The sequence below is a fragment of the Ovis canadensis genome, chromosome 19 (genome assembly GCF_042477335.2).
Source record: "Ovis canadensis isolate MfBH-ARS-UI-01 breed Bighorn chromosome 19, ARS-UI_OviCan_v2, whole genome shotgun sequence".
Classification (NCBI taxonomy): Eukaryota; Metazoa; Chordata; class Mammalia; order Artiodactyla; family Bovidae; genus Ovis; species Ovis canadensis.
Window position 1 is genome coordinate 19,203,876 of NC_091263.1, and position 20,240 is coordinate 19,224,115.

Here is a 20,240-nt window from a genome sequence, read left to right on the forward strand (position 1 = left end):
CCACAAAGAATATTAACTCTATCGGTAAAAATATATTCCCACTTTCTACACATCTACTAGGATTTTTGATAGCTAATTAAACTTTTTCCAAAGTATATTCTTTTTTTTTTAATTTTTTAAATCTTAAAATCTTTAATTCTTACATGCATTCCCAAACATGAACCCCCCTCCCACCTCCCTCCCCAAAACATCTTTCTGGGTCATACCCATGCACCAGCCCCAAGCATGCTGCATCCTGCGTCAGACATAGACTGGCGATTCAATTCACATGATAGTATACATGTTAGAATGTCATTCTCCCAAATCATCCCACCCTCTCCCTCTCCCTCTGAGTCCAAAAGTCCGTTATACACATCTGTGTCTCTTTCCCTGTCTTGCATACAGGGTCAAAGTACTAGTTTTAAGCAAAATCAATAGGTGCTAAAAAGTTTTAGAGACTGATTTAAAGTCTCCTTTCAGCAGGTTTCTATGAAACCTGATTTCTCAGAGTTTTAAAGTTCTGTTTCTATAGTAAAGAGAGCTTTCCAGATGGCACTAGTGGAAAAGAATCCACCTGCCAGTGCAGGAGATGCAAAGACATGGGCTCAGTCCCTGGGTTGGGAAGATCCCCCGGAGAAGGAAATGGCAACCCGCGCCTCCAGTATTCTTGCTGGGAAAATCCCATGGACAGAGGAGCCTAGTGGGCTACAGTTCATGGGGTTGCAAAGAGTCGGATACAACTGAGCACACACACAGTCATATCCAAGAGGCTACATTATGCAGAATTGCTCAAATGCACTGAAATACAGAAAGCTTTTTCCCCCCAGCTGAGCTAACATTCTAAAAAAAAAAAAAAAGTGTAGGTAATAGTAAATTAAGAGATGCCTAAAACCTGTAGGTCATAAGCAAACCACCCATCTGAAATAGCCAAGGGACTGTTAGCTCCAACACTTTCTGGGACAGTTTTGTTGGCAAAGCAGACACTTGCCATGGGTGCTAGATATGAAATAATATTTGCTGAAATGCAACTCCAGAGGTCTGTATTTTGTTGAAAAATTGACAGCAGTTGGATCCCTGAGTAACTGTCTGCTTAAGCACACAGGGACAGTGATGAGCAGAGTGGGCTAATGTATTCGTTTAAAAGTTATATGAACACTTTATATGGGTGGGGAAGTCTCTATACAGAATTCAGAATGATCAATGGCTAAGAGGCATACAAGATGTGTAACTGGAAATAGAGGACTTTCTTCTCATAGCCTTTTTATTCAGCCACTGAACAGTTACTCTACTAAGTACCAGGCACAGCGTAGGGTGTTGGAAGATGCAAGCATGCGTAACACTTGGCCCATGCCTTTAGGAAAATGAGAGCCTGGACAATTTTAATAGAAGTGTGATGAACTCTGTGAGAGCACAGAGAATGGGGTGCAGAAATCTCTGATAATTTTCAGCTATGAAGCTAAATTAGTAATATCCCCAAGCCTTGCAAACAGTTGTCCTTGGTCCACATTACAAGGTTGTTTCTGTACTGCTAGGAATTGCACGCAGTTGTTATCAGCAGTAACACATGGATTTACGGGCAGCAGTTTGGCTTGTTTGATTTAGGGTTGCTTCACTAAGGGTGTCTCTATTTTCAGCAAACAGAATTAGTAGGACAGTGCTAGTTTAGGACGGAGAAGCATTTGTCGGGAGTTGCTCTGTTTCTCCATGAATAGTAAACAATATCTGATGAGCCAATCTCCATTCAGATTATTTCCCTGAATTCAGAATTATCATGCCTCTTGGATACTGAAAGTACCTATCAATGCAGAACATTGTAATTTAGATTTTGCATATTTATGGATGCCCTTCATATGTGAACGTAGTGACTTTAGAAGAATAAAGAATCATGGGCTTTTCGTTTCCATAAGAATTGTTTCAATGAAACTGTGTTTTGAGAAGCCTTGTTTTCATTAGATGATTCTGGTTCTGAAATTTTGTGATGATCAACTTTAGAAACTCAGAAATATAGTTGATTCCATGGAAGATTCCATCCTCAAAAGAGTAGAACCTCAACTTGTCAGAGGCTATGTATATTAGAAACAGGAATATGGGCCATGCTTTGTACTTACAGAGGTGGGCACATAATTTTTCTGTGTCAATTTTTTTGTTGCCAAAATACATGTTATCCCCAACACATATTTAACTGAATCCTACAACTTAGTGAAAAATGATTGAACTATTGTATCGTTCATTTAGATGAAGAAAATTTGGAGAATTAAAGGAGTGGAAAAGGAAATACTATCAGTGACATTGAGTGGGGGGAGGAGAAAAAGGCAATTTCAACATGATCTGGAACACTATTTCCTTTATTTATATATATAAAAAGCTATCAAATAACAAAAGAATTGATAACATTTGCCAATTGTGATTGTTGGTAGATAAGTATTTCTTAACATTATCCCTCTATTTTATTTTAGTTAGAATTATTTTTCATAATAGGATTTATTCATTCAACAAATAATCTGTTGAGAGCCTACTATGTGCTAGCAGTAAAAGGGAGAAAAAAAACAGAGGTCATCCCTGCCCACCTGGCAGGCATTTGTGTTTTGGATGTGAAAGTGAGATGTTTGGGAGCTAATGCAGAATGTTCAGGACAACATGAGGGGGTGGGAAGAATGGACTTGTACTGATGTCAGAGAGGTGGGCTTCTGTTGGTTCTGAATCAATAAGAGATGGCTATTCTATACTGCTAGAAACTGCATTATTTTCGGTTAAAATAGACTTTAAGTTTATTCACGCATTGGCGGGGGCCACGCATGGAAAAATCTTATGTGCTATCACTGTTCTCACCGGCCACATGCCCAAGTTCATCTGCCTCTCTCTTTGATTTTCTCCAGTACATGACTGCCGCGGCTCCTATGCAAGGGACCTACATCCCCCAGTACACGCCTGTGCCTCCGACAGCTGTTTCCATTGAAGTAAGTCCGTCTCTTCTTACAGAAAGAGGTTAGGACAGATAAATCTCAGCCTCATGCACTAGGGTCCACTGTAAACTCCCCAAATCCTTAGTTGTGATTTTTGTGCTACTTGAAAGTTGGCAGTTGCAAGCTCACTCTGTGAAAGTATGGACTTTACTTGAATATGCCTTTGCCTTGCTTTGCACAGAACACAAGCAAATTTGGTATCCAGGTCTCAGAGGAATGCTATTTCTATGCTTAGAGAAAAGACCAAAGGTGAAATAACTACTCCATCAAATGTGAGCAACAATCAGAAAGAGGAAGGGAAACATTTGAAGCCTTTTGAATAAGCCAGTTCTCTGATGCCCTGTTACTCCAAGGGTGCTCCCTAAATCAACATGAGCAGCACCACCTGAGAGCCTGTTAGAAACACAAACTTTCAGACTCTACCCGGATCTACTGAATTAGAATTTGCATTTTCACAAGAGCCCTTAAGGATCAAGGTGCACATTAAAAATTAAGAGGGACTGGATTAGAGTACTGGTTCTCAAAATTTTCTGCATGTTGAAATTATTTAAGATTGTTTTAAAAAATAGTGACGCCTCAGTCCTATTGCCAAAGAGTCTGATGTGGTCCAGGGTGTGGACTGAACCTGAGAATTTTTAAAGGATGCCAGGTGATTCTTTTGTGTACTGAAGATGAAGGACCACTGCTCTCACCAGTGAACCCTGATGGGACTATGACCTCCTACAGACGGTGGAGGAGAACTTGTACCACTCTGCTTGGTGCAGACCATGAGTGAGAAAGTCATGTTGGCCTTGCTGGAAGCTTTCTCCTCTCCTCTCTTTCCACTGGGCTGAATCCATTTCCTCTATACATTGTTTTACTGGACAGAGACAGAAAGATAGGATAGGAGAGGCATAGAGCTGTGTGGACAGTGGTGAGAACTCAGCGGTATAGACGTCTCCCTGCTCCCAGCCCTCCTTCACCTTCTGATGCGCGTTTGCTGGTATGGCCGCAGTGGATGTCTTCCAGCAGCTGGGACTCCTCTGTTGTCCAGCTCTTGCTGCTCCTCACGTTGGTGCCACTCAGTGTGGGGGACCAGCATGACTCCTCCAACCCCTGGAGCCACACAGATTAGGTGAAATTTTCAGAGACCAAACTGGATCTTTTCAAAATGTATGTTTGCTTGTCGGTGTGTTACCGATGTTTGCTAGTACCAGGATTTGGGAAGCACAGACGTCTAAGAGGACAGTACCACGTCATTTAGGAAACCAAGGAGGAACAACGTGTTAATCTTTTATGTGTTCCAGACCTATAGGCCCTCGAGAATGGTTCACTATTAAAGAGGTTTTAATTAGCTTTTCAGATTTTAGAGAGTATGTGATTAAAATATATGTTCTTTGCTAGATTTAGCTATCAAAATCTAGGCCATGAGAAAAAATAATAAATCTAGACATCATAGGTGGCTTTAAGCATCAATGTCTGGCCGCATATCTGCATCTCTCTATCTGTACACCAAATGTGTGTGCTTATCTACAGAGTTTGAGGTTTCTGAAGACTCTAAAACAAGGAGACACACTTGAGAGTATTGCTTATTGGGAACAGTCTAATTATATCAATAAATCTGAGATTTAAAAAGAAGACTATCCATAAGAATTATATAAATATACCCTGATGTATTGCCTTGAGTTGTGCTTATAAAGGAAGGCACTGATTCATTTTCTATGTAAAAACACTCATTGAAAATTCACCAGTATTCATACAAGTCAGTGCAGGTAGGAAACTCCAAAAACTGTATAATACCAAATAGTATTTTAGGGGTGAAAAAATGTTGAATTCATATAGGGAGAATTTTCACATTTTGAGAAGCAATGTCAGGGAGCTTCTGTTAAGGACAGAACATTGATCAAAAGCTTGTATCTCTGCAGAAGTCCAAGGCTATAAGTACAACCAGAAGAATGTATTCATATGGATTCCCTCCCTAGGCTGACTAACTACCAAACCTTTCTCAGAACCAAACGTAACTTCTGAGTGAGGACCAACTCAAGAAATCCATTCTTGTTGGCATCTGTGAGAAACGGAAGCCACCGAAAGGCTAAAGGAAGAAGCAAGTCAAAATTAAGGATGTTTCTTTTTCTGAAACCTCTAAATGAATCCCAGTTCATGTCGAGGAAAACAAAAGTAAATGAAACACATCAAATTCCTTAAGGGAAATTGACAATGTCCTTTTAGAAGAATTCCAAACCTGGATATAGATTTTTATTAATATAGTAAGGTCCATTGTTTTGCTGGATCGGAGAGACAGGGTAGAGAAATTTATTCCCAGGAAAATGCTCAAATGTAGAAGTTTTTACAGGAATTCTGCATGCTCTTTTTAAATTAAGGAATTATTATTTAGTGTGGCTATAGGCAACTGCAGCTTAAAAGTTCTAACTGCAGGCACAATGATTTCTTGATCATTTGACTGCTACAGGGTCTTCTGATGGCAAGTCTTCTTGGTCACACATGGAGGTAAATTCCTCAAATGAGTTCTGTGGTTTTACTCCTAGTGTTTACTGTGGCTTTATGTAGCCGAGTGCAACTCTACGCAAGCCCAGTGGCAGAGAGCACAGGGAAATGCCCCACAGTCCGTCTGCAAGAAGCCCTTCTGCTCAAGTCAGTAAGGTTCTATGTCCTCATTGCCTCCACAGGGTGTTGTGGCTGAGACCTCTCCCCAGACAGTGGCACCTTCGTCCCAGGACACGAGCGGTCAGCAGCAGCAGATAGCAGTGGACACAGCCAGCGAGCATGCATCTGCGTATTCCTACCAACAGTCCAAGTGAGTCCTGGCCATGCTGAACTCTGTCCCTCCAGATGTGCCGCCTGGACTTCCTCCTCTCATGTGGCATCTGCTAGCTTTAGCTGCGGTAGAACCCATGCCAAACTCAGTGACAAACATTCATTTAGTTCATGATTCTGCAGGTTGGCATTTGGGTGAACCTCAGGCAAATGCTTCTTCTGCTCTTGACTGGGCTTGTGTGAGCCTCTGGGCCCAGCAGCTGGGCATCTTCACAGTTCTGCTTCTGAGCCTCGGTCGTCTGATGGCTGTGGGATGGATACTATGGAGCCAGGTGACGCTGAGCCTGGAAGTCTCCAAATTCAGAGAACAGCAAGAGAGGGCGCCCAGACAACCAGCATGTTTTCAGTCCCATAGGCCAAACCAAATCATGTGGCCAACCCCAAAGATAATGTAGGAATTCACTACCAAAAGGGAGGGGCATTATAGCCATTTTTACAAAAAAAAATTTTATCTTACATACTTTTGTTTTTGTTTTTTTTAGTATTTTGAATTCTTCATTTTTTATTTCTTTTACTTTATTTTACTTTACAATACTTTTGGAAAAACTTCAGTGTTCCCACTTGAAACACAGTGCGCCTGCACTGTGGTCTTGGTGTCATTCTTAAATGAAGACAGCAGCATGCCCCTGGCAAGAGTGCTTCAAGCTGACCCCGTGAAACAGTTTACGAAAATGAGTATGGAGAAATATAAAACCATATGGAGTAGAGATTCAGGAATTAAATGGCAAAGCAGCAATCAGGGAGACAGAATTCCTGCTGACAAGCCTTAAGTCACTTAGAAAGCCAAGTACAGTTGGCTTTGTGTGGAGTATCATGGAGATTAAAATTTGAGTGGTTTTGATGGAAACCAAAGGAATTAACAGAACTTCCGTCTCTCTACAGAAGTTCTCTCATGATAACTGTTCTACTTTGTAGGTAGTGGTCAAAGCCCTGGTGGACAGAGAATTCCCAAAGACTCTTCCTGTTTGCAGAAAACTGGTGCAAATGAGTGGTGCTCAGTTCTTGATCATAAGTTTTCTTTCCTCTCAATTCACATTTAGAGATTTGTTTGTTGTTAAAAGATTTAATCATGTTAATGGCACCTTCCGTATGTGGTTTCACTTCTAAAGTGGACCCTGCAAATTAAATGTGCTAGAGGAACAGTCCCCAATCTTTTTGGCACTGGAGACTGGTTTTGTGGAAGACAATTTTTCATGGACTGGGGAGGGGCGGTGAGGCGGTGGTTTGGGGATGATTCAAGTACATTACATTTACTGTGTACTTTATTTCTATTTTTATCACACTGTCATATATTTACACAACTCACCATAATGCAAAATCAGTGAGAACTCTGAGCTTGTCTTCCTGCAACTAGACGGTCCCTTCTGGGGCAATGGGGAATGGCTATAAATACAGATGAAGCTTCGTTTGCCACTCACCTATTGCTGTATGGACCGGTTCCTAACAGACCATGCGCTGGGACTAGTCCATGACCTGGGGGTTGAGGACCCTGGTGCTAGAATATGACTTAACCTTACAAATACAAGGTATTACTTTATCATTACTGCTACTACTACTATCAATATTATATACTGATTTATATATGTACATAAAACTTTCAGGAAATACCTATAGCGAATAATGCATTTTGGTCTTTTTATTAGGTTTTTATTTTATATTGCAGTCTAGTTGAATGATAATGTGTTAGTTTCAAGTGTACAGCAAAGTGATTCAGTTTTACTTACACATGTATCTCTACACAAATTCTTTTCCATTTAGGTTATCACAGAATATTAAGTAGATCTCCCTATACAGTAGGTCCTTGTTCATTATCTGTTTTAAATAGGTATATGTGTATGTCCATACCAAACTCCCAATTTATCCCTCCCCCTGCCCCCATTTTCCCTTTGGTAACCATAAGTTTACTAAGCCTGTGAGTCTGTTTCTGTTTTATAAATAGGTTCATTTTTTTATCATTTGTTTAGATTGTGCTAAACTATATCATATGCCATTTGTCTTTCTCACTCTGACTTGCCTCACTTAGTATGGTAATCTCCAGTTCTGGCATGTTGCTGCAAATAGTTTTTTCCCATCTTTTTAATAGCTGGGTAATGTTCCATTGTGTATATATATCCATCTTCCTTATCCCTTCATCTGTAGATGGACATTAATGTTGCTCCCATGTCTTAGCTGTTGTAAACAGAGCTGCAGTGAACACTGGGACACATGTATATGTTTGAACCATGCTTTTCTCTGGATATAAGCCCAGGATTGGGACTGTTGGATCATATGGTAGTTGTGTTTTTAAAGAAATATCCATATTGTTTTCCACAGTGGCTGTATCAATTTACATTCCCACCAAGAGTGTAAGAGGGTTTTCTTCACACCCTCTCCAGCATTTATTGTTTCTAGACTTTTGATGATGGCCATTCTGCCAGATGCAAGGTGATATTCATTGTAGTTTTTATTTGCATTTCTCTAATAATGAACAATGTTGAGCCTCTTTTCATGCACCTCTTGGCCATCCATCTGTCTTCTTTGGAGAAACACCAATGTAGGTCTTCTGCACATTTTTTGATTGGATTGTTTTGTTCTTTTTTATATTGAGCTGCATGAGCCATTTATATACTTTAGAAATTAATCCCTTTTTGGCCACATCATTTACAAATATTTTCTCACATTCTGTGCATTGTCTTTTTATTCTGTTTATGGTTTGCTTTGCTGTGCAAGAGTTTTGAGTCTAATTAAGTCCCATTAAACCATCATGGTTCAATATGGGAAGATTGTACCTTTCTAAGAATTTGTCCATTTTTTCTAGGTTGTCCATTTTATTGGCATATAGTTGCTTTATTTATATTTGCTTTTTACATCTGTTATTTTAGAAGACGGACCAAAAAAGATATTGCTGCAATTTATGTCTGAGTGTTCTTCGTATGCTTTCTGCTAAGGGTTTTATAGTATACACTCTTACATCTCTGTCTTTAATCCATTTTGAGTTATTTTTGTGTATGGTATTAAATAATGTTCTAATTTTGTTCTTTATATGTAGCTGTCCATCTTTCCCAGCATCATTTATTGAAGAGACTGTTTTTTACCCATTGTAAAGCCTTGCCTCCTTTCTCATAGATTAATTGATCACAAGTACATGGGTTTACTTCTGAGCTTTCTCTCCTGTTCCATTGATCAACATTTCTGCTTTTGTGCCAGTACCACACTGTAGCTGTGCAGTATAGTTTGAAGTTAGGGCGCCTGATTCCTCTAGCTTCTTTTTTCTTTCTCAAGATGGCTTTGACTACTTGGGGCCTTTTATGTCTCCATACAAGTTTTAAGATTGTTTTTTTGTTCTAGTTCTATAAAAACGCTATTGATGATTTGATAGGCATTGTGCTGAATCTGAAGATTGTCTTGGGAAACAGTGATTTTGACAATATTGATTCTTCCAATTCAAGAACATGGTGTATATATATATATATATATATATATATATATATATATCTTCATCTGTTAATGTCATCCTCAATATCTTTCATCAAAGTGATAATAGGTTTTGGAGTACAGGTCTTTTGCTTCATTAGGTAAATATATTCCTAGGTATTTTATTATTTTTGATGTGATGGTGAAAGGAAGTGTTTCCTTAATTTCTCCTTCTGATCTTTCCTTATTAGTGCATAGGAATGAAACAGATTTCTGTGTACTGATTTTGTATTCTACTTTAACGAAATCACTGATGAGCTCTAGTAGTTTCCTGATAAAATCTTTAGGAATTTCTGCGTTTAGTATCATCTTATCTGCAAAGAGTGATTGTTTTACTTATTTTCTAATGCGGATTCCTTTTATTTCTTTTGATTCTCCAACTAGTATATCTAGAACTTCCAAAATCTGTGGAATGAAAGTGATGAGAGTGGACATCCTTTTCTTGTGACTGATCTTAATGCTGAGAAACTGAAAGCATTTCCTCTGAGTATGATGTTAGCAGTAGGTTTGTCATCTATAGACATCACTATGTTGAGGTATGTTTCCTCTATGCTCACTTTCTGCAGAGTTTTTATCATAAATCGGTGTTGAATTTTGTCAAAATCTTTTCTGCATCTATAGAGGTGATCGTATGGTTCTTATTCTTCAATTCGTTGATTGATTTGCGTATATCAAAGAAACCTTGAAACCCTAAGATAAATCCCACTGGATCCTGGTTTATGACCTTTTAATATATTGTTGGATTCAGTAGGCTATCTAGTATTTTGTTTATGATTTTGCATCTATGTTCATCAGTGATATGGGCCTGTAATATTCTCTTTTTTTGGTGATATTATCTGGTTTTGGTATCAGGGTGATGGTGAAATCATAGAGTGAGCTTGGGAGTGTTCCTTCCTCTGCAATTGTTTGGAATAGTTTCAGAATAGCCATTAAGATTTCTATAAATGTTTGATACAATTTGCTTGTAAAGTCATCTGGTCCTGGACTTTTGTTTCTTGAGAGTTTTATAATCACAGTTTCAATTTCAGTACTTATGATTGGTCTGTTCATATTTTCAGTTTCTTCATGGTTCCATACAGGGAGACTGTACCTTTCTAAGAATTTGCCCATTTCCTCCAGGTTGTCCATTTTATTGACATATAGTTGCTCATGGCAGTTGCTTATCCTTTGTATTTCTGTGGCATTCACTGTAACTTCTTCCTTTTCGACTGTAATTTTATTGATTTGAGCCCTCTTTGTTTCTTCCTTGGTGAGTCTAACATTTTATCAGTTTTGTTTATCTTTTCAAATATTGTTTCATTTATTTCTCCTCTGATCTGTATGACTCCTTTCCTCCTGCTAACTGTGGATTTTGTTTGTTCTCTCTCTAGTTGCTGTAGGTGTAAGTTTAGGTTGTTTCAGATTTTTCTTTTTTCTTGAGGTAAGATTGTACTGCTATAAACTTCCCTCTTAGAAATGCTTCTGTTATGTCCCATAGGTTTTGGATAAAACTTTGTTTTCATTGTCATTTGTGTTTATATATTATTTCCTCTTTGATTTCTTCAGTGACCCTTTGGTTGTCTGGTAACATATTGATTAGTCTCCATGTGTTTCTGCTTTTTATAGTTTTTAACTATAATTGATTTCTAATATCATAGTGTTTTGGCAAGAGAAGATGCTTGATATGATTGATTTTCTTAAATTTATCGAGGCTTGATTTGTAGCCCAATATGCAGTCTATTCTGGAGAATGTTTCCTGTGGAGTTGAGAGCTGTATTCTGCTGCTTTTGGAGGGAATGCCCTATAAATATCAGTTAAGTCCATCTGGTCTAATGTGTCACTCAAGGTTTTTGTTTATTTATTGATTTTCTGTCTGGATGATCTGTGCACTGAAGTAAGTAAGGTGTTAAAGTCCCCCACTATTATTGCGCTATTGTCAATTTCCCCATTTATGGCTGTTAGCATTTGCCTTATATATTGAGGTACTCTGAAGTTGGATACGTATATATTTACAAGCGTTACGTCTTCTTGGATTGATCCCGTAAACATAATGTAGTGCCTTCCCTAGCTCTTATAATACTTTCATAATACTTATATTTAATTATAACACTTACAATACTCTCATAATACTTATAATACTTATACTTATTTATAACACTTATTATTATACTCTCATAATACTTATAATACTATACTTACTTATAATACTTATAATACTCTTATAATACTTGTAATACTCTTATAATACTTACAATATACTTATTGTGATCTCTTGTGATACTTATGAGTATTTCCACTCCAGCTTTCTTTGGACTTCCATTTGCATTGAATACCTTCTTGCATCCTCTCGCTTTCAGTCTCTATGTGTCCCTAGTCTGGAGTGGGTGTCATGTACACAGCACATCTGTGGCTCTTATTTTTGTGTTCATCCAGTCAGTCTGCTTCTTTTGGTTGGAGCATTTAATCTATCCACAGTTAAGGTAATTATCAATGTGCATTTTCCTATTGCCATTTTCTTAATGGTTTCAGATTTACTTTTGTGCGTCCTCTTTCTTCCCTTCTTTTATTCTTTTGTGATTTGATGACTATCGTTAGTGTTGTGTTTGGGTTGCTTTTTCTTTTTTGCATGTCTGTTGTAGTTTTTTTGGTTTGCAATTCGCATGACGTTTTGATATAGCAGTCTATTATATATACTAGGCTGTTTTGTTTCTCTTTTAATTTCAAATACATTTCCAATATCCTGCATTTGTGTCTTTTTCACATTGCTGGTTTTGACATATTTGTGTGTGGATGATTTCCTAACTTTCCTGTTGAGTGAGTGAAGTCACTCAGTCGTGTCCAGCTCTTTGCAGTCCCATGGACTGTAGCCTGCCAGACTCCTCTATCCATGGAATTTTCCTGGCAAGGATACTGGAGTAGGCTGCCATTTCCTTCTCTAGGGGATCTTCCTGACCTAGGAATCAAATCTGAGTCTCCCACACTGCAGGCAAACTCTTTATCATCTGAGCCACCAGAGAAGCCTTAACTTTCCTGTATGTTGCCCTTTATCCATGGGTCTTTCACTTACAGTTTTCTTGTTTCTAGTTGTAGGCTTTCCTTTTCCACCTAGAAAAGTGCCTTTAGCATTTAAGACTTATTTGGTGGTGAATTCTCTGAGTTTTTACTTGTGTGTAAAGCTGTTGATTTCTCCATCGAATCTGCATGAGAGCCTTGCTGGATAGAGTATTCTCGGTTGTAGGGTTTTTTCCCATTCATCATGCCACTTCCTTCTGGCCTTCAGAGCTTCTGCCAGAAAATCACCTGATAGCCTTCTGGAGGTCCCCTTGTAGGTTATTTGCTGCCTTTCCCGTGTTGCTTTCAATAACTCTGTGTTTTTTGTTAGTTTGATTACCATGTGTCATGGCACGGTCCTCCTTGGGTTTATCCTGTATGGGACTCTCTGCACTTCCTGAACATGGGTGACTGTTTCCTTTCCCATGTTAGAGAAGTTTCCGGCTATAATCTCTTCAAATATTTTTTCGAGTTCATTCTCTTTTTTCTTCTTCTCAAACCCCTATAATGCAAATGTTGGGGCATTTTGTTGTCCCAGAGCTCTCCGATACTGTCCTCCTTGCTTCCTATTCTTTTTTCTTTGTTCTGTGGCAATGATCTCCACTCTGTATTCCAGCTCACTTTTTTGTTCTGACTCAGTTATTCTTCTATTCATTCCTTCTGGTGTAGTTTTCATTTTAGGTATTGTATTGTTCATCTCTGTTTCTTCTTTAAATCTTTTCTTTATTAAAAATTTCTTGTATCTTCTCAGTCTGTGCCTCCATAATTTTGAGATTTTGTATCTTTACTGTTGTTATTCTGAATTCTTTTTTAGGTAGATTGTCTATCTCCTCATTTAATTGTTCTTTTGGGGCTTGGGGGGATTTATCTTTTTCCTTCATCTGCAGTTTATTTCTCTGTCATCTGATTTTTGTCTAAATTTTTGTGTTTGTGGTCTCCTTTCCACAGACTGCAGGATTGTAGTTCCTCTTCCTTCTGGGGTCCATCCACTGGTGGGTAAGCTTGGTCCAGGGGCTTGTATAGTCATCCTGGTGGGAATGACTAGTGCCTGCCCTCTGGTGGCTTGAGCTGGGTCTTATCCCTCTGGTGGGCAGGGCAGTGTCAAGAGATGTGTTTGAGGTGGCTGTGAGCTCAGTAAGACTTTAGGCAGCTTTTTTTTTTTTTTAACTTTTATGGAAATTTTTCTGTTAATATATCTATTTTATTGAAATATAGTTGACTTACAATGTTTCAGGTGCACAGCAGGTGATTCCGTTATACACATAACATAGTATTTATTTATTTTCCATTATAGGTTATTACAAGATATTGACTATAGTTCCCTGTGCTATACAGTAAACCTCTGTTTGTTGCATATCTATTTTTAAATTAGAAATCTAGCATTCTGTTCATACTAATTCAAGCAAGTAGAATCAAAATGTCATAAATTTAGACAAAATTAATAAGTTCTCTCTATATATATACTATACATATTATTATATATGTATACAAAGTTCTGCTACACTTAATAAAGGCTTGAGAAAGAACATTAAAAAAAAGAAGAGATGGGGAAATTAGAACACATAAACTAAATGAAATGGGAGCTCTGAATACGAAATAGAGAAAGTGAAACAAACCAGACGAAAGTAAAAGATCATCATAATAGTTTGGTTGTTTTTAAACATGGCTGCTCATTAGAAACATTTTTTTTTTAATTCCAAGATAATTCTGATATGCATCTAGAATTTAAAAAGTGATTACAGGTTTCTCTATTAAATGGTACTTTTGGTGATATAGAGTTCTATTATTTTTCTGTTGACTAATCATGATACAATGGTATTAAGTGAGTAATAGCTCCATAATCACAATAGTAAAATACTGTTTGTCAGTTTTTAAAATCAATAGCCAGATAAAAAAGTGAAATATAATCACAATTGCAAGCCGTAATGGGAGCATGATTAATTTAACAGTATAGAATAATCACATGTAATTGGAGGGGCAAGCAGAGTGACATGGTCAGTGGAATTGCATGCATGCGCATATTTTCATCCTCCCAGCCAGTCTATGTCTTCTGGTTGGTGCCATTTACATTTCAGGTAATTATTGATATGTACCATCCTATTACCATTTTCTTTTTGGGGGGTTATTTTCTGTAGGTCTTTTCCTTGTCTTGAGTCTCCTGCCTAGAGAAGTTCCTTTAGCATTTGTTATAAAGCTGGTTTGGTGGTGCTGAATCCTCTTAACTTTTGCTTGTCTGGAAAGCTTTTGATTTCTCCATCAAATCTGAATGAAAGTCTTGCTGGGTAGAGTATTCTTGGTTGTTGGTTCTTCCCTTTCATCACTTTGACTATATCCTGCCATTCCCTTCTGGCCTGTAGAGTTTTTGTTGAGATCAGCTGATAGCATGATGGGAGTTCCTTTGTATGTCATTTGTCATTTTTCCCTTGTTGCTTTTAGTGTTTTATTCTTATCTTTAATTTTTGTCAGTTTGATTACTATATGTCTCGGTGTGTTCCTCCTTGGGTTTATCCTGCTTGGGACTTTCTATGCTTCCTGGACTTGGTTGACTATTTCATTTCCCATGTTAATGAAGTTTTCAGCTATTATGTCTTCAAAGATTTTCTCAGTTCCTTTTCTCTCTCTCTCTCCTTCTGAGACCCCTGGAATATGAATGTTGGTTCGTTTAATGTTGCCCCAGAGGTCTTTTAGGTTGTCTTCATTTCTTTTCACTCTTTTTCCTATATTCCATTCTGCATCAGTGATTTCCAATGTTCTGTCCCCCGGGTCATTTATCTGTTCCACTGGCTGGGTTATTTGGCTATTGATTCCTTCCAGTGTATTATTCATCTCTTTTTTGTTCTTTAGTTCTTTAGTAAACATTTCTGCGTTTTCTTCATTGTTTTCCAAAGATCCTGGATCACCTTCACTATTATCATCCTGAATTCTTTTTCTGGAAGGTTGACTATCTCTTCATTTAGTTTTTCTGGGGTTTTATCTTGTCCCTTCTTCTGGGACATAATGGTCTGCTTTTTCATGCTGATTAACTTTCTGTAATGTGGTTTTGTTTTAGTCGCTGTTGGGACTGTGGATCCTCTTGCTTCTGTCTGCCTTCTGATGGAGGAGGCTAAGAGGCTTGTGTAAGCTTTTTGATGGCAGGGACTAGTGGTGGGAAAAACTGGGTCTTGCCCTGGTGGGCAGGACATTGCTCAGTAAAGCTTTAATCCAATCATCTGCTGATGAGTGGGGATGCGCTCCCTCCCTGGTAGTTGTTTGGCCTGAGGCCGCCCAAGCCCAGGGTCTGTAGTCTCTATGGTAGGGTTAATGGTGACCTCCAAGAGGGCTTATGCCAAGAGGGAGGACCTTCCCAGACTGCTGCTGCCAGTGCCCTCACCCCCGCGGGGAGCCCCTGTGGACCCAGGCCTCCACAGGAGACCCTCCAACATTAGCAAGTAGTTCTGGTTCAGTCTGCTATGAGGCCATTGCTCCTCTCCTCTGGGTCTTGGTGTGCACAAGATTTTGCTTGTGTTCTCTAACACTGGAGTCTCCGTTTCCCTCAGTCCTGTGGAAGTCCTATAATCAAGTCCTGCTGGCTTCAAGGTCAGATTTCCAGGAAAGTCCCAGTCCCTCGGTCGGATCCCTAGGCTAGGAAGTATGATGTGGGCTTCAGGACCTTCACACTCGTGGGAGAACTTCTTAGGTATTATCGTTCTCCAGCTTGTGGGTCACCCACTGGGCAGGTATAGGATTTGATTTTATTGTGATTGTGCCCCTCCTGTCATGCTTTTTTGTCTTTGGACAGGGGGTATCCTTTTTTACTGGGTTCCAGCATCTTCCTGTCAATGGTTGTTCAACAGCTAGCTGAGATTTTGGTGCTCTCGCAGTAGAAGATGAGAGCACATCCTTCTGCTGCACCATGCTGAACCTGAGGTCCAGCCTGTCTTCTGATGGGTGGAGCTGTGTTCCTGCCTTGCTGAGGCTTTCCAGCTCTGGAGCTTGCAAGCTGTTGGGTGGGGCCAAGTCTTTGGGCTGACACAGGGGTCTCTGGGAGAGTTCATGCCCATCAGCATTCCCTGTGGTCTCTGCTATGGTGTCCTTGCGCCCACAGTGAGCTACCTTCCCAGGGGGCCCTCCAAGATTGTCAAGTCCAGGCTCCTGGAGGTAATGCTCTGTGTGGATTCCAGTGCATGTGGTACCTTGTGTGCTTCCTCCAAGAGCACAGCGTCTCTTTCCCTCCGCCCAGCAGAGCTCCTTCATTCAAGCCCTGCTGAACTTCACAGCTAAATGCTCGGGGGTTCTTGCTCTAAACTTCTGATACCAGATCCTCAGACTGTCTTGGAGGGCTATTTTTATGATGGAACTTCCCTGTATAGCCTTCGTGGGTTTAATATCTGTTGGTGCAAGTGCCGTTTTGGGTTTGGGTATCTGCTACCTCTTTCCTCAGGGTGTGCTGACTGATGTGGTGTCCAGAGGCTGTACTGGATGTTGAGCAGAGCTTTCCCTTTGGTCTGTGGTTGCTTGCTTTCCCTTTCCCTGTGCTCAGGGGCAGGGTCTGCTCCCTAGTGGTTGGAGTAGAGGGCCCCACGATCTGTTTATTAGCTGTGTTTCTGACCTCAGTACACGGTAGGCAGCACTTGGGAAGAAAGCACTTAGCATTCCTCCATTGAAGCTGTTCACATGTGGGTGTGATCTCTGGGTCACCTGTGTGAGCTCTCAGATTACCCTGTTGTTGGCACGACTCAGCCCCACATTACCCATGTGTGTGAAGGCAGTTTGCCCCTCTGGGGCATTGTTTTTCACCAGGCCACCAGTGTGGATCAATCAAAGTCAGGTCCCGGGACTGCAATGATAATGGATCTGGACCTGCCGGGGGTGTGTGGAGGCAGCTCAGACTCTGGCCCAACTCCCACGTGCAATGTGCCCGCAAAGTCCACAGCTGCAAAAGCTAGGCCCATCTCTGCTACAGAGACACTCACTGTCTACTCAGCTGTTCCTCAGGAGCTGAATTCACACAGTTGGCAGCAGGGGTGTAAATTCATGGTCCATGCAGCTGTGAAGAGAGACTTCAGCTCTCCTTCACTGCACTGTTCCTGCAGCTCATCTGTGGTTTTAGCCCCACCTCTGCATGTGCACCACCCACAGGGCCTCTGGTCCCAAAGCTGCCCCAGAGCCTGCCCAGCTGGAGCCCTTCCTGGTGCCCTAGGGAGGCAAGGGGCAGCACATGGGGAGAGAGGTACCCCTGCTGTTTGTGCTTCAACAACGCTGCTTCACGTCTATGGCTGTGCAGTCTTCCTCTCTGAGCATTCCTGGCCGTGGCTTCCTCAGTCTCATCCCCGCAGACCCTCTCCCCGCAGCCCACAGCTGTTCCCTCCGCAGGTCTCTTTCTAAACCCCACAGTTCCAGCCCCCGTCTGCACCAGCAGACACATGTCTAAGTACGGGGTATGCAGGGCTCTGGCACAGACCATCTCAGCAAGTCTCACTCGGTCCTGCCTGCCACAGCCTGGTTGCTGCACTCTCCTCTAAGACCCAAAGCTCCCCTCTGTCCCAGCTGATCTCCCCACCAGTGAGAGGGCGTCCCAGGTGTGGGAGCCTCTCCTCTCCTTCAGTTTCCCACCCAGTTCTGCAGGGATCATCCTTACCCTGTTTAGTGTCTCAGGTCTTCTGCTAGTGTTCAGCAGGCGCTCTGTGAGACTTCTTTCCATTTGTAGATGTACACTCTATGCATTTGTGAGGAAAGTTGAACTCCATATCCTCCTAATCCTCCGCCATCTTGACCCCCCTGTAATTTAATTTAAAATATCTTTAGACATTACGGTGTGAAATGTATGTGCAATGGGTTAAGCTGCTTTTCAGGGGCACTCAGCCACCCTAATCAGAATTTCACACCCCACAGGAGGTCAGCTTTCATTTAACAGAGAAAGGCCAGAGGTTTGTACAAGTATTTTAAACTACCCATATCTCAATTAGCATAATGATTGTTAGAAATGAGCTGCCTGATGAAAGCAGTGCCATGTTAATTAGCATAATGAAACTGGAAATGAGCTCCATTTGTGAGATTCAGAATATTCAAGATAACGTGAATTGGATACGGTAGTTTAAGGAAGCTCTCCACTCAACCCAGGAAAGATGGAGTAAGGATGCAGGGAAACTTACAGCCTGTACCATTAGGGATGCTGCTTGTGGCTTACTCTCAAAACAAGACTGTCATAAAGCAGATTTCTCTATAGGGAAAATACAGTCCCACCTCTAAAAAAATGGTCAGCAGGCAAACGCCCCCATGTTTCTTGTGACTGTCCAGAACCTCTTCTCCCTGCTGAGTAAATCAGCTTTAGCTGCCCCCATTTTTCATGATCACTGTGTGATGCAACAGGAGTTGGGGGGGGTGTCTCTGCCCAATCCAGAGAGAACACCTCTCCCTCTGAGAAATTCTAGCGAGAGTCTCCCTACCCACCTCCATCCTAGACCCAGTTTCACCCCCAATATTGCTCATCATGCCAGATGCCCATGCCCTCAAGAGTTTACATTATAACGAGGGAAACTGAGGCTGGAGCATGGTGATGTAGCTGGATGAATTATAGGAGATAAAGTCCAACAGGCCAACTTTCATACACCTTTGGGCCTTGGATATGTAGCTTTGTGTACATCAAGTATTCTCAGTTTTATTCTAAGAGAGCTACAAAACCTCTGGAGAGTTTGGAGAAAAGGAAGGATGGAATCTGACTGATATTAGATGACTCCTGCTTCAGGTTCCCACCTCCAGATTTTTGAACTTCCTGTTTCCTCTACCTAGAATGCTTTTCCTCTAAGACTCTCCTGGATTAGTTTATAATTGTCTTTCACATGCAGGCCTATATGAGAGATCTTCCCTGATGCCAAATCTTAGGTATTTATCCAGCCACTTTCTATCAGAGAATGTATCTTTTTAAAATATTCTACTTTGAGACTCTTTTTCTTTTTGATGATCTGCTAATTGATCCATTGATCGTGAGTCTACTCCTAGGGGGAGAGAAATTCCAAGAGGTGGGGGAGGCATCTGCTTCTTTCATGGCTCTTTCCTTAGCATCAGGAATATTGCCTTTCACATAGTAAGCACTCAGTCAAGAATTGTTGATTGGATAAATAAAGGTGTCATTTTCATTTACCCAGACATCATCAAACTGTTAACAAGTGTGTGTGTGTATGTGTGTTAGTCACTCAGTCATGCCTGACTCTTTGCTATTCCATACACTGCAGCCCACCAGGCTCCTCTGTCCATGGGATTTTGCAGGCAAGGATACTGGATTGGTTTGCTGTTTCCTTCTCCTTGAAACTGTTAACAAGGAGGGTCTTAAATCATTCATTTCCTCATTGTGCCTTGAAACAACCAAAGCCAGTTTCCCATACTCCCCAAGCCTTGACAGATGCTTCTACCCACACAGCATCTCTCATCCTGCACGACTGTCTCTCACTGTGCTCCTGCAGAGACAGTCTCTCTTCCCCTCTCACATATTAACTCACTGAGCAGACTGAAAAAAAATCCAGTCTGCTTGGACCCAAGTGCCAGAGATTACCATACTGTTTGATGTGATGCACACAGACTACATTTAGAAAACAAAAAGTAAGAGATGGAGACAAGATGATAGAGCAGAAGGACATGAGCTCACTTTTTCTTATGAAAACACCAGAATCGCAACTACCTGCTGAGCAACCATCGTCTGAGCAATGCTGGAGCCTATCAGAAAATGATATTCTACCTCCAAAGACAAAGAAGAAGCTGCCAAAGGGTGGACGTAGGGGCACAGTCAGGATAAAACCAAATACCATACCTATGGTGTGAGTGACCCACAAACTGGAAAACAATTATACCACAGAAGTTTTCCCACCATAGTGAAAGTTCTGAGCCCCATGTCAGGTTCCCCAGCCTGGGGATCTGGCAATAGGAGGAGAAGCCCCCAGAGAACCTGGCTTTGAAAGCCAGTGGTGTTTGATCCTGGCAATTCCACAGGACTGGGGGCAACAGAAACTCCACTCTTGGAGGCTGCAT

At 40.8% G+C, this 20,240-nt stretch overlaps 1 protein-coding gene across 17 annotated transcripts in view; it reads left to right on the top strand.

Moving 5' to 3' along the window:
- Positions 1–20,240, top strand: part of RBMS3 (RNA binding motif single stranded interacting protein 3) — an 811,389-nt gene that overhangs the window by 778,221 nt on the left and 12,928 nt on the right. For 12 of the 17 annotated variants that reach the window (XM_069561193.1, XM_069561203.1, XM_069561200.1 and 9 more), the window contains 2 exons: positions 2,856–2,936; positions 5,609–5,736. In XM_069561193.1, the coding sequence (XP_069417294.1) occupies positions 2,856–2,936; positions 5,609–5,736 (209 nt within the window). Of the gene's footprint in view, positions 1–2,855; positions 2,937–5,608; positions 5,741–20,240 lie in introns of those variants that run through there. The other 5 variants (XM_069561198.1, XM_069561204.1, XM_069561207.1 and 2 more) reach the window with 1 other exon arrangement.